This window comes from Pelophylax lessonae (assembly GCF_965119305.1).
Source record: "Pelophylax lessonae genome assembly, chromosome: 6".
Lineage (NCBI taxonomy): Eukaryota > Metazoa > Chordata > Amphibia > Anura > Ranidae > Pelophylax > Pelophylax lessonae.
Genome location: NC_138773.1, coordinates 254,418,498 through 254,433,723, shown reverse-complemented (window position 1 = coordinate 254,433,723; position 15,226 = coordinate 254,418,498). Strand labels below are relative to the sequence as shown.

The following is a 15,226-nucleotide window of genomic DNA, read 5'->3' as shown; positions in this document are numbered from 1 at the left end:
CTATTGTAAGCAGAGCAGAGTGATAAATGTCTTCCAGTGGGAGGGTAGACTGTATACACACAAAGCATCAACGTGATTTAGGTATCACTAGCCCAGCTCATGAGAAGAGACTGAAAGTCCTGCAGACCCCAAGCCACCTGTTAGCAGCAACGCACCATCTTTGAGAACGTCGTTTTACAGATTTGAAAATATATTTTGAAATGATATGCTTTGCACCCGACACACAGGATTGGACCATGTGTTAGAGTTTAGGCATAAATTCCAGGTGAGGCTTATTCATTCCTATATGACTGACATGTGATGGCACATACTTTCCTATGTATTTAGTAAGAGTTTGATAAAAGGAAACAATCATAATTAGGCAAATTCATGATATGGGTGTTGTGATCCACAGCAATGATTAGCAACTTCTGATTGAAAAATCTGGTTGCTATGAATTTTTGCACTTTGCAAGTCACTTTTGCTTTTTTTGCTTGCTTCATTTCTTTTTGTTAAAATTATATCACTATGTAGAAAATTATTATTTAAAACAAGACCTCTATACTTGGCGGTCTAAACTCACACATAATGTGATTTTATCATTTGCAGTTGTTACTGTGGCACAATTTTATTGTTTTGACAATGTGTTTAATACGTTTTTCACTCTAGATGAATATACAGTAACATTTTTTTTTTTTAATGACTGTTCCACAAATGCTTTAAAATGGAAAAAAAAAAGGATTTTTTTTTTTTTCATAACATGATTCGTGTTTAGCACTACAAGAGCTGATTTTCTGGGAGCTGTCCAGTGCTGAAATTTTACTTCTAGACAAGTTGCAATGAAATGGTTTCCTACCTATTCCCAGATATGGTTATTTTCAAGCTTTGCTGTCTTTTTTATATTACCTCTTATCAACTGCGTTCATTGGGTCAGTGATAAAATATCACAGAATGAGACAAAATCCACATTCATCTAGCTGGGCAGATATTTGCAATCCACATGGCAATGAATGAACTAATAAAGTTGACTATTGGACTCCTACTAGTTAATTTAGTGACTGCTGGTCATTAAGGTGATCCAGCTTTTATTTACTTGCTGGCAGCATAGTGAATCAAGCTTTGGGATTTCCCACTCCATGATGTAATAGCCTTAACAAGGAAGTACATATGTATAAAGCATTACCCTTTAAAACTAAAGTGAAATCTTCTTTGGATACTGTGCATATTTCTGGCCAGAGGGGCTGGCAGCCTGCTTCTAATTGGATGCTCAATGAGGTCTGAATATTACCCTTATTAATTCACTATGTAGAACCTCTGCTCACCATGGACTGGCCTGATTGACTGGGAATTCTAGTTTAGGAGAACAGTTCCACTTATTACTATGTGTTATACACATGTGCTAATAGATCGTGAGCTGACAGGTAGTAATATGTGGCAGGAAGTATAGGGAAGTCTGCCCAAATACATACTTTAGGTGGCATAGGCGTGCGCAGCCTATTGCATTAGGGTGTGCACCCTAAAGCACAAACTCACGCCGCGCACGTGTATATATATGTATATATATATATATATATATATATATATATATATATATATTTAAAACAATAAATCAGAACAATCTGCATGTGAATCTAAACTATCAGTAGGTAGCCATTTGCCAGATGGGTCTGACTAGGGCCTCTTTCACGCGGTCCGCATTCCGTTGCGAACTGTGCTCTGCTCAGCGGGGATCGATCCGCCGATCCCCGCTGAGCCGGCGGATGACAGCTCTGTTTCCGCACACAGTGCGGAGAGGGAGGTGTCAGAGCCCCGCTGCTCTCTATGGGGAATCGGATGAGAGCGGACCGCTTGTCCGCTCTCATCCGATCCCATCCGATCCGATCCCCTGGACGGATGGAAAATAGGGTTTCCATCTGTCCGAATTTCACGGACAGGATCGGATGCGGATAGCAGCGGGTGTCAGCGGACATGTCACCGCTGACATCCGCTGCTCCATAGGGCTGAATGGGGCATCCGATCGATCAGATCCGCCTAAAAAAACTGACAGGCGGATCTGATCGGAACGCCCGTGTGAAAGAGCCTTAACGCTGAACAAATTAGTAAATTGAATAAAAATGCAGCAGGTGGCAGCATGAAAAAGGAAGAAATAAACTTACTGTACATGGCTGAGAAAAAGATTAAAATCTGAAAAATATATATAACATAAATAAACAATAGCTATCATTAAAGCTGCTAAACTAAAAGATTAGGGTGATTAACTAACTAGAGAATCCATAGAAAGAAAGATGGTAGTGCTAGCATACACTATAATAATAATAATAATAATAATAATAATAATAATAATAATTATACTGTATAATTTGTATTATTAGTATAGTGTATGCTAGCACTACCATCTTTCTTTCTATGGATTCTCTAGTTAGTTAGTCACCCTAATCTTTTAGTTTAGCAGCTTTAATGATAGCTATTGTTTATTTATGTTATATATATTTTTCAGATTTTAATCTTTTTCTCAGCCATGTACAGTAAGTTTATTTCTTCCTCCTTCATGCTGCCGCCTGCTGCATTTTTATTTAATTTACTACAACCAATAAATTACTCAATTTATTAAAAATTGTATTGATCATGATTTCAAAACTAAAAAAATCACCTAGTAGATAGCTGAAGATATTGGCTGCCGTGCAGTAAGCCGTTCCCGTTCAACTTCTGGGAGAGCGGGATACCGATACGAGTAATGTGCCGCCAGCCCGCCACTGCCCGCTGATAACGCGAGTTACCCAGCCGGCGCCCTTGCGTTGCCGTGACTCCGCCTCCGTGTGACGTCATGGAACGCGCCACGCATAATACAGGGGGCTGGGGAGGTCTGGAGGAGGAGTATGTCCGACCGTCCAGAGTCCTCCTACACTGTGCGGCAATATCGCTCCGCTCGGCGCTCGCATAGTGTAACTGTCTGTGTAGGAGGATTGGAACATTGGATCGGCACTCGGCAGGGAAACAAATGCACGGTCGGCAAGGCAGTGCAGCACGGAGGTGATAGAGCCTCAAGTTTGAGGCTTGATTAGGGTGTGCCCAGGCACACCCGGCACACCCCGTGCGCACGCCTATGTTAGGTGGCAGAATACTCCATAAAAATTAATCTGCAGCATCTGCAGAAGGAGTTGCAGGGTAGGCTGAATCCACCAGCTGCAAAGTCAGGAGCTAAAAAAACAGAGATTCTGCCATGGTGACATTAAGATTGCCCCTACTCAAAGCCCACTGCTTGCCCCTACTCTGTCCCTACTCTGTGTGGCACATTGCTGACCCTCTTCCCCACTGGAAGGTGTGTACCACATGGTAAACCTCTGACATCCCTTTCAAAAACTTTCATCTCATTTGCTTAGGCTACGTTCACATGTCGGCGTAGCGATCGCGGGCAGAATCATGCCCAAAAAATTGCGGGATGCATGACGCCCAAAAAAGGTACAAGAGCTTCTTTGGGGCGTCATGCGTCATGTGTTACCGCGATTCGGCAGGCGGAAATCGCGGCAACATCGCACAGCATTTGGGGTGCTATTGCAAATCACAGGCAATGCACAGGCGTCCCGCGATTTGCAATGATTTCCGGATCGCGGGCAGAATCGCGGTGATTCTGCCCGCGATCGCTACGCCGACATGTGAACGTAGCCTAAGACAATAAAGACAATAAAGGGGATAACAATGCCCTGCACCCACAGAGAGCTCTGCCAGAATAGAACTTCTTAGCTTTATCTTGCGTCTTAGTATGTCAGAGACCTCATCATCACTCCCCCCCCCCCCCCCCATTTAGTAATCAGCTAAACTGCCCTGGGTCAGTTTGAGTGTTGTTTAGAAACTTCAATAAAGTTTGTATACCAAACCTGAATCTGTCAAACTAAAATGCCTAGTTTTGGGCTAAAAGGCAAGAGGGGGGTCAAAATATAGCATGGGGATGGACACTACCTTGGGACACATGAACATGCAAAAAAAAAGCAATCCCGTCAGCCAAGAGCAGTGATTTATTGTTAAATGCCTAAAGCGAAGCTTTAAAAATGTTAAATTCCTTTAAAGGAGAAGTACAGCCAAAGCTTTTTTAGTTGTACTTCTCCTGTGAATCACAGGAGTGCAGATTGTTTTGCACTCCTGTGACCCATTTTCAGCAGACAGCGGGCTAAAGCCCGCTGTCCGCTGACTCACGGAGCCAAACCAGACTTGGGAAAGATCGCGACCACATGGTCAGGTTCCACCCACATGCCTGAACTGGCACCTAGCTCAGCCTCTCAGCAAGCCCCTGAGAGCCTGAGCTGGCCACTCCCGCCCCGCCACAGCCCAGCGCTCCAGTGAGTGCAGGGGGACAGAACAGAGAGCTGGTAAATAACAGTCATTAGCTCCCTGCTCAGGCAGCACTGAGAACAGAGCGATGAGCCAAACTGATGTTTGGTCGCTTGATTCTCAGTCTTAGAGCCGGTGGGGGACAGATGCAGCATCAGATCAATGCTGCATACACCTAGGTAAGTATGATTTTTAAAAAAAATCCTATACGTCTCTTTTAAATACCATGCCTGGGGTGTCCTAATCCTGACACGTGAAGAGGTGTTTCTGTACAGAAAGTGATGCAAAAGCACTGACATTTATAAAGGAATAAAGTTTTAAAAATCCCAACAAATGACATGCCGTTTCGTAAAAAAAAAAAAAAAAAAACAGCATAGACCCCTCCAATGGTCTGCTATGTATTTGGGGGACATTTGATGAACTAAAAATAAAATAAATGTCTGTGATGACGGGCTTTTGTTCACCATGAATGGGTTTTGCATTCCTATACAAGTCTATGGAAATACAAAATCCACAGACATAAGTCAAATGTAGATTGAAGGAGGTCAACTACAAGTCAAATGCACCTGTCAATGGATTTTGAATGATCTAATAAGCATCTCAAGCTGATGTCAAACTGGTGCCATTTTAATTACTAATGGCATCACCATTGAATGTGCATAATGCTTTTTTTGCTGTTTTTTTTTTTTAAAGCAAAACTATCTTCTATAAAAATGTACCAGGGTGCTGTTAGACAAGTGTTATTTCCCAATATGTGTCCAAATTTAAGGATTACATTTTTTTTCCAAATTATACTTTCAAAAAGAAAAAGCAGACACAAAACTGTACATAGACATTTACTTTATATATTTATTATTAATTGTGATGTTTTGCTAGGAGTTCATTTTATGAACAATTGTATTGATGTTCTGTAACCTTGGTTATTTTGCAGGATGAGCCAGGAAAGGAAGGCTAGCTTGTCATAAAAATAAAAACACCAAGAAAAGAATCTGCTTATACAATTTCTATGTTGTATCATTACAGGTGTCTTATTAAGGATTTTGAGAAGAGGCCATCAGTCATCCATCTACTGGAGCATCCATTCATCAGACAGGCACACGGCAAAGACATGGCCTTACAGAAACAGCTGGCTAAACTTATTGCCAACCAACAACAGTCTGGTTCCATATCAAAAACCAGGTACACCGCCTTCAAAAAAAGAGATTTGCTTTTCTGTATTTATCTGAAATACTCTAGCATATACACAGTGTGTGAATGTACTGTATGTATACATGTAGATATAAATATGGATATTTACATGTACTGTATGTACTGTATTTTGTAGGTAATTAAAGCTGTTTGCAAAACAATAATGTAAAAAAACGTAATCAAATGAGTGATAAAGATTGCTACAAATATAAAAAAAAACTGTCTTCAAAATACTGCAGAATGATAACACATTAGTTACCAGGTATGTAGGTTGGTCCCCAGCTACTCCACATGGTTAAACCCAGGGCTGGGGTCTCAGCATTAAAAACAGCATTATCCAGGTCACCCTCTGTACCCTGCAACCACAAAAACCTGTGTAGACCTGCCTGTCTGCCATATATATGCATGGAGATGGTTTCAGACCTTTACGCTCCATCCCCCGATCCAATTCCCTAACATCTTCCAAACGCCTGAAGCACACTTCATGCAGGGAAATGGTGGGCCCATGTGTGATGGAATGTCCAGCATCCAGCTTGGGTGATTCCATCAAGATACAGCTTCCTCCAGTCTGGACCCAAGAACCAGGTATTAAAGCTGAGCACCCAAAAACTAGATGACACTAGTTTAAGTGCAAACTGGAACTCCCTTTATTGAAAATACATAAAGAATATAAATACACATGATCAGGTAGAGCCTGATCACATTACTCTAACAATACAAACTTCAAACAGAAATATAACTAACATAGCTAAGGAACAGCCAACATAAACATAAACATTGAGCTAAATCAACAGTAAGCTATTTAACAACTAGTCACTTAAACAAGCCTAGGTGCCCAGACCGTCCGGCAACAAGCCCACAAACCCTGATACACAAAGTACATTACACATTATCATAAGCATAAACACATAACCATCCCACACTGGATTGATAACAAGGTAAAGTGGACACAATATTAATCACAACTCCAAGAGCTAAGCAGCCAGAAACAATAGGTGACTCAATAACAATGGGAATTCACACTTTGGAGGCACACAATGGGGAAATTATACCATGAGTGAAAAAGACCTTAGTAAACAGATTATAGCAGTAGACCCTAGCATCAGGTTGGTTTGAGCTGATTATATTAACATCTGCTCTGCGTCTCACAGTCTAAAGCAGTCATTGCTGGATTGGGCATAAAGGGCCCCAAATCTGTATCCCGGTTCTGGATTCCCAGAGTCTGTGTTTTTCCCAGATCCTGAACCAAGACCACTTCAAGGGTCCCTCGGGTCCCCCCCTAATTATACCAAGACTAGAGCCCCCTCAAAAGCCAGGACCCATAGTCAGTAGGCAAGAGACTACCCTACAGTCCCCTCCAAAAGCCTCTGTCCTAGTTGGGCCTGTCACACCATGTTTTTTGCAGCAGCATGTGTACCACCTGGTTGCCTTTGCAGTTAAACATTAGGGGGGGGGGTATAAAAATGCAGCTTAATCACCTGTTTTTACTACCCCTTAACCTTAAGTGTAAATGAGCCCTTGGTCCACAATGAGTTCCTGCCAGCCTAAGAAGTGACACAGCACCATCTTCAGGTCAACAAATAAACTGCAGCAAAGCACCTAGTTACAAGTGTGATTCTGTCAATGTTTTTCTAATTTGGTTTTGGATAGAGTTGGGGAGGTTTAGAAGCTTTGTCCAATACTTGTTGTTGCCTGGGCCTTTGCTTGGAAAAATCACCTAATGGGAACACAGATAGCTATAAATCCTGAGTTACTAACACCTACAGAATCAGAGAAAAATGTTTTGACTGGAGTTCCACTTTAAAGCTGAAATCCAGTATACACAAATATTTCCTAAATACAATAGGCATATGTATTTTTACTGGAATCTGTGTATCCTTTTCTAATATTCCTAATCCAGCATGAAAATACTCCAGTACCTTGCTTCTGTTCAGGAGCTTCCTGTAAAAAAAGACCGGTTATTGCTGTTCTCTGTCCTTGTGTCGGTTGGCTGGTCTTGTATCCGCCCCCTTCTTTGGTTTTCTGGAGGCAGCGTTTAGTGGGTGGGGCCTGCAGGGTCCCTTCTACAGCTCTATTTGTACAGGTTATGTGCAGCATAGGTATATAGGTTTGCAAATGAATTTGGTGCACACAAAGTAAATTTATATCCTTTCTGGCTACTTAAGTGAAAATTTGTGTGCCTGAGATTCAGTGTTTTATTTTATTTATTACAGGTAATTATAAAAACTATCCTGTATTTATATAAAACTTATAAAATGCCATCAATTTATGCAATGCTTTACATATTTTTACATATATTTTACATTCACATCAGTCTCTGTACTCAAGGAGCTTGCAGGTCTGTAACTCACATTCGTACATACACTAGGGCCGATTTAGGCAGGAGCCAATTAACCTACCAGCATGTCTTTGGAGTTTGGGAGGAAACTGGGGTACCTGGAGGAAACCCATACAAGCAGAGGGAGAACATGCAAACTCCAGGCAGGTAATGCCGCGGTTGGGATTTGAACTGACAGCCCTAGTACTGCTAGGTGGAAGTGCTAACCACTTAGCCACTGTGCTGCCCCAATTAGTTATGATATTTGATATTTGATATTTATATGTTGACTTTTCTCAAGATTGGGGTGGCTGATTTGAGCTCTAGAGTAGCTTTTTCGAACACACCCAAAAAGTATTGTATCACTCAAATTGCATAGTTATATTTACTGAACCAATAAGCCTAGGCCTAATAGTTTAAACCTCTGGCAAACTGTATACATGGCAAGTCTCCTTTAAAGTGTTATTAAACCCAAAACCAAAAATGTTAGGATTTTCTTCCTTTTCTTTCCCCTGGTGATCTGGTCAGTAACACACCTCCTGTATTAGAATGCCCCCACTCTGGATGAAGGAGCACAGTAGGCACCTTTAGGACAGCAGCGTTGTTTATCTACTGGGAAGAGGGTGTTAGAAGCATAAGAAGATATAGACACACTAACAAATTAAAGCTGATCTCCAGCTAACACTTTATAAGCAGTTATAGCAAACATTTTTTTTTTCTTTTGGGATAAATGTTTTACATAAATAAGTAAAAGCTGATCGTTGTAAGCATCCCTGTCAGTGGTTATTGGTTTGTCTCAACACTAACTGCAACATCTACAAGGCAGCTTGTTCTGTTGAAAAACAACAGACTTACTGACTGGATCACCAGGAGAATATAAAAGAAAGAAAAGATTACATCACTACAGTTAGTAATTTGAAATATAATAGATAATTTGCTTTTGGGTTTAATGCTGCTTTAACCACATGCCGACCGACCCAGGCAGATTTACTGCGGCAAGGCGGCTCGGCTGCGCATAATCATGTATATGATTATGTTCAAGCGGTCTCCGCTGTACGCGCGCCGCTGGGGCTGCGCTCCCGCTGTGAGCCAGACTGCAGGAGGAGCGGGCTCGATCGCCGCCGGCCTCCCGCAATCTTTTATTTAGCACTGATCACTGTATTGGTGTCACTGGTCCCCAAAAAGTGTCAGTGTCAGATTTGTCCGCCGCAATGTCGCAGTCCCGCTAAAAATCTCTGATCGCCACCATTACTAATAAAAACAAAAAGAAAATAAATAAAAAGTCCAAAAATCTATCCTATAGTTTGCAAACGTGATAACTTTTGCGCAAACCAATTAAAATAGGCTTTTTGGGATTTTATTTACCAAAAATATGTAGCAGAATACAAATTGGCCTAAACTGATAAAAAAAAAAAAAAACAGAATTTTAAAAAAAATTTTATTGGGAATGTTTTACAGCATAAAGTAAAAAATATTGTGTTTTTTTTTCCAAAATTGTCGCTCTTTTTTTGTTTATAGCGCAAAATTTAAAAGCCACTCAAATACCACTAAAAGAAAGCTCCATTTGTGGGAAATAAAGGACATCAATTGTATTTGGGTACAGCGCTGCACGACCGCGGAATGGTTAGTTAAAGTAAGGCAGTGTCGAATTGCAAAAAATGGCCTGGTCATTAAGGGGGTAAAGTGGTTAACTCTAAATAGGTTATTATAACTGCTTACAGATACACACATTTACTATACAAGATTTCTAGCTTAGAAATGTTTTACATTTGTAAAATACTTTTTATATATATATATATATATATATATATATATATATATATATATAGAATGTATTAACATTTTATATTGTACATCTAAATGGTAAATGCGATTAGAGCAGCTGCTGTTCTGCGTTTTCCCAGAGGGTGGCAGAGGCTCCCTTCTATGAGGAAATTCTTTAGTATTTTTCTTATGATTTGCTCATTTGTACGGCTGAGCAGCTTGACACTACTAAATACTGTAGCATTACTGAAACGTAACCTGGGTGGACTTCACCGCCTGTCCATTGACTCATATAATTGTACGTTGCATGGGTTAGTCATACAATTAACATTTTCTCTAAATTGCACATCCTTGTTCCTGAATACATTTACAAGAGGGAAATGAACAGTGGAACCTATGATTCAGAACTATTTTTGTTTAACACTTTCCTACTAAAAAATGTCAAAATAATCTAGAGACAAATATAGAGAAAAGCTGGCAATTTTTGCACATTTCTGTGAATCTGACAAAACGTGAGCCGTAGGTGGCTCTGCCATACCATCCGGTTCCATAAACGTCAATGGAGGAATTTAAGGAGTCAGGCAGAAAAAAGTCATCTGAATAGTGATTGCATTCAGCCAGGTGCAATCACTGTTCAGTTATACAGCCAGGTGCAATCACTGTTCAGTTATATAGCCAGGTGCAATCACTGTTCAGTTATACAGCCAGGTGCAATCACTGTTCAGTTATACTGACAGCCACCGATATACAATAGCCTGCAGTGGGCTGTGTAGTGTGGATGGGGGGAATCTGTGGATTTTTCTTAATGGATCTTTATGGGTATCAACAGGTAAAGTGCCAAATAGTAATAAGGGTCTTTGCACACCAGCAGCCAAGTTCTACTGCGGGCACCGGTGTGCGCTGTCAAGGGTGCGGTGCTGATGCATCATAATTGATGCATTGTACAGTTTTTTTTAAACTTTATTGAAATGTCTCAATGAGTTGTCATGCAGTGTTCTGCATTGCAACATGCTGCTTTGAAAAAAAAAAGACTGTGGGGGAGATTTGCTAAAACTGGAGCGTGCAAAATCTGGTGTAGTTGTCCCCAGAAAAGTAATTGGGGGGAAATCTTCCAATGAGGACATTAGTTCTGGTGAGCTGGGGGTCCCCAAGGAATTCCCTCAATTGGTAGGGATTTCCTCTCACGTCCTTTTTGGCTATTGGACAGGAAGTGAAGGTAAATTTCTACAATGGGACTCATATGGTGAAAAAAAAATCTAACAGGGGTTGTAACCCTCCCTTGTTCTATCCAAAATAAAAATAAAAAGTTTTGCCTATAGTTCTACTTTAACTGAACAAGCTGAAGTTAAAAGCTACCATACAAAGCTGCACCAGATTCTGAGTGCTGCAGTTTTAGTAAATCTCCCTCTCTATGCCCTACTTTTTCCCTGCACACCACTGTGTGAACTGAACACAAAGAACTCAAGGCGAATTATCTTGTCTATGCATTGGGGTGTACAGAATCCAATGACAGCACCAAACAAAGGGTGTGAGAGTCCAAAAGCTTTAATTATTGATAATTACAAACAGGGGGACAAAACACAGAACAAACAGCCAGTGCATTTAAGGGCTGAACAATCTCCTCCTTCTTCAAATTTGAATGTGATGGAAAGACTGGGGGACTTTAAAGTGGCATAATCACTAGGATTTGTTTGCTGCATAAAAAAAATCTAATGCAACAAAAATCAGTGGATCAATGGTTCTATGCTGATCTACTGATCCACTAAACTTTGTCATATCAAAATTTTTGATATTAAAGATTATGTGGCCAAAAACATACAATTCTGCCCCAAAGAAGCTTATGTACTTTATGGAGCTTCACACGAAAAGTGACATAATGATAAGCAGGCCCAACCATTGATCCACAGATCTTCGTCACATTCAAGTTTCTATGCAGCAACATTATTCTCAATAAGAATAATGGGATTCTCCATCTTGATGCTGTTACATGACAAAGACTCCAGAGTGAATGGGTACTTATAGAGCAAAAGGGGGTTATTTACAAAGCGTAGAGGATGTTGACTTGGAAAAGTGAATGTTCACTTACTTTGATGAATAAGGTAAAACTTTATTTACTTTGAATACTCAATCATGTTCAAAGTAAACCTAGCATTTTTTGCTTGCTCGATTTTGATGACTGAAATGAGCACAGCTTCATCTAAGTTACATGAACCAGACAGACTACAAAGCGAGTTACCAGGTAATTCACTGCAATGGTAGTCTGTGTTTTGCTCCCAGTACAGGTTTCCTTAAAGGTGAACTCCAGTCAGATATGAAAACAGCAATGAATACAGTTGTGTTTATTAAAAATAATAAATCTATTGCTAAGTGGAGCTAGTGTAAGTGCATGATTCTGTCTTAATACAATCCTCTTTTAAGTCATTGTACAGCAGCATTCAGCTCGGTAGGGACAGCAGTAGGAACCAGGTGGTGCTCATGGGCTGACAAGAAGCATTCTAATAGGAGAATAGAGCAGAGTAAGCAGAATGACGCCCAATCACAGGCTTGGTAGATTATGTTGTATTGTTTAATTGCTATAGAAAAAAGTCTCGTTGCTAGCTGTCTGTCTGTTACGGGGGGAACAGAAGGCCTTCCTCTACGGGACCCAAACCCCATCAGTTCAAAAGGGGGGCCCAGGTAGCTTGACAGGCATTGGGAATCCTCTAAATGCACTCCCCACTGCACCGATGCCCCCCCCCCATACAGGATGCCCTTCACTCTGCTGTCTGGGACCCCCTGTGTGTACCCCTTCCCCTCAGTTCTGTTGGCTTCCCCTCTTCTCCCTCCAGCTGACTTCCAGATGGAGAGAAGGGGAAGGGAGTAAGGGCGGAGGCTGGAAAATATGTCATATTTATCAGTCTCTTCCTTTCTAAATGAACACAGCGGGGTTTAATTACTAAAGCTAGAGAGTGCAAAATTAGTCACACTTCTGCGGAGAAACCAATCAGCTTCTAAACTCAGCTTGGTAATTTAAGCTTTGGCAATAAAACCTGAAAGCTGATTGGTTTCTGCAGAAGTGTGACTGATTTTGCCTTCTCCAGCTTCAGCCAGTAAATAAACCCCAGCGAGTCATCGGTAGCAGTCACTCACTGTGCTCATTCATAAATGAAGCATAGGAAACCGTGTTCATGAATAAACAGAGAGACTGCGCAGAGTTCTTCTTGTTCATTCATTCTGTGCAAGTTGAGACTGCAGAGATAGAGATTGAGGACTGTGCCCTCAATCACATTCTCTGTCTCAAAAGGGAGACATCAGGGGTCTGTTTAGAAACCTGATATTTCACCTACCCCTCCCCCAAAAGTGTTGTGAAATAATTCAAAAAAATGAAAGGCTCATTCACATAGGTTCTCTATATGATATTTAGATTTTTTTTTGGGGGGGGGGGGGGGGTTGGCCTATAAGGTAGGTTGTATGGAGTCCCGTGATTTCTAACAGAAGCGCCATCTGTCTGGACTGTATATATATTAGTATTTGCTGGACAAATATACTCATACTTACTGAAAATAACTCTCATAAATTTCAACTGTATATTTAGCTGTCTGCCTGGACCTCAGCTTTAAAGAAACTGCAAGCAAAAATTAAAATTTTCACATTCTTTACCCTCTGACCTAAATCTAACCGATGATGTATTTTTCTGTCTTACCTGGTAAAGAAATATATACTGTACTCACCTAATGCACCATCTTGGTCCCTCGCCAGGGCCATTTACTGCTGCAGGGACTGCAAATCCAGACGTGATGTTTATTCCTTGTTCATACCTCCTAACTTTTTGAGATGGGAATGAGGGATCCCTATTAGCAAAAGTATGTAGGCATAGGACTTCCCCCTGCCATGCCCCCTAAAAGCGTAATTATACATAAAAAAAATGATTAGTTAAACCCACAAATGCTTTTTTTACCACTACTATTCATTTAGTGGCTTTTGAAATTTACAAATGCAGCAATTTAAAAAAAATGGATGAAAGGTTTAGCACTGTGAAACACATTTTGAAAGATAAATAGTGCATTTTATATACAATTATATAGATCAGACCAAAATGAGGGACAAATGAGGAGGAAAGATGGACAGAGGAACTTTGTTCCAAATCAGGGACAGTCCCTCAAAATCAGGAGAAGGGATGAGTGGGATACTCCAACTTGATGAACTATGCACAACTTCAGGACTTCTAGCTATGTTGAGTGTAGCAAGGCCGCTGCTTCACCTTGCCACTTAAGTAAAGTATTTGAAAAGTGAACTATACAGTAGATTACTCTTCAGGGCCATACTTGGCACCCCCTTTACTTTCACTGCTTGTGTGAGCTTACCTTCTGTCCACTGACCTCTCTGAAGTGGTCCCCCTTCCTGGGCAGACCCTTTGACAAGCCCCCTGGTACTCACGGACACTGTTTTTCCCAGGTAGCTCTGTCCACAGTTCCACCATCAGCTTTTCCAGGACCCTCAGAGCTCAGCTCCACACCCGGTTCACTAGGCTGACTGCCTGTAACCACTTTCCTCAGACAGCAGAAGGAGAGACAGCCATCACCCTCCTCCTGGGACTCTGCTTCTTGCCAAAGATGCCCTGTCACATGTGCCCTTGACTTTTATGAGCAGTCCCAGGATGCACTGTGATTGTGCTCTCCCACTGGGACTGTCACAAAAGCCTGTGTGTCACTGGCTAGGTTTCCTCCACTGTCCAACATGCTCCCCTATTAATACAGTGGGGATCTCAGACCAAGTGACTCACACCTGTACACATGCAACAGGCAAAACTAACAGATCAGGCTCCCCTGATAAGCAGATGGAGCATAACAATGCTTTTATCCTAGCACCTATCTAGGAGGGTGCTACACATAAAAGCATAGAAGAATGCCGTGGTGGAAAAAAAAAACTAATAAAAAATGTGGGTTTAACCTGCTTTTAACAAAAACAATAGCTCTGTGTTGTTTAGTTACAACTAAAATACTATATATTCATCTGTTAGTTGCATTGTTCCAAATGCTAATTCTGTATGACATTAAACTGTATGTTCTGCCATTGCCTTCTCTCCCCTTTCCAAATTTACATATATGACATCAGGCCTGTGAATACCAGTGCCCAGGACGGTGCTGCAAGAGTGTGTAATGTATTTTGCTGGTAGATATTTTCCTCCCTGGCTGCAGCATGGCCTCATTATCATATCGCAAGATGCAGCATTTGATTGAAGCAGTGAAGCAGACATGCATGTGGCTATTTGTCAAGCCAGAGAAAAGGGCACCAGAAGCTAGAGTCACTTAATGGAAATTCTGCTTGTGTTTCTTACTAATGGCCTTACTGTCATTTTTCACACGTAGTTTTGTGCTCAGTGTGTCACTAAATTATAGGCGACTTCCATCCGTACAAATGTGTTTGCTATACATTAACAGCTGTTTACCTTTTTAAGGTAATTTGAAAAATATACTCCAGTTGAACAAGCAAAATACTTTTATAATTGCGTCATTTTTCACTCCGAGAGTACATACTGCTGCTGTACTCTGTTGTCTCTTACTTATTCTCTGGTTTTCAATATTGATGCTACACAAGTTGAATCTCAAATGATTTAAAATAGCAGTAAAAGGGTTTGATGTGAGTCATGTGTTTGAATTTTCATGATCGCAT

General features: G+C 40.9%; 1 protein-coding gene across 1 annotated transcript in view; it reads left to right on the top strand.

Annotated features, from left to right (window-relative positions):
• Nucleotides 1–15,226, top strand: part of MYO3B (myosin IIIB) — a 597,729-nt gene that overhangs the window by 270,453 nt on the left and 312,050 nt on the right. The window contains exon 10 of the mRNA XM_082260313.1: nt 5,329–5,484. Within this exon, the coding sequence (XP_082116439.1) occupies nt 5,329–5,484 (156 nt within the window). The remainder of the gene's footprint in view (nt 1–5,328; nt 5,485–15,226) is intronic.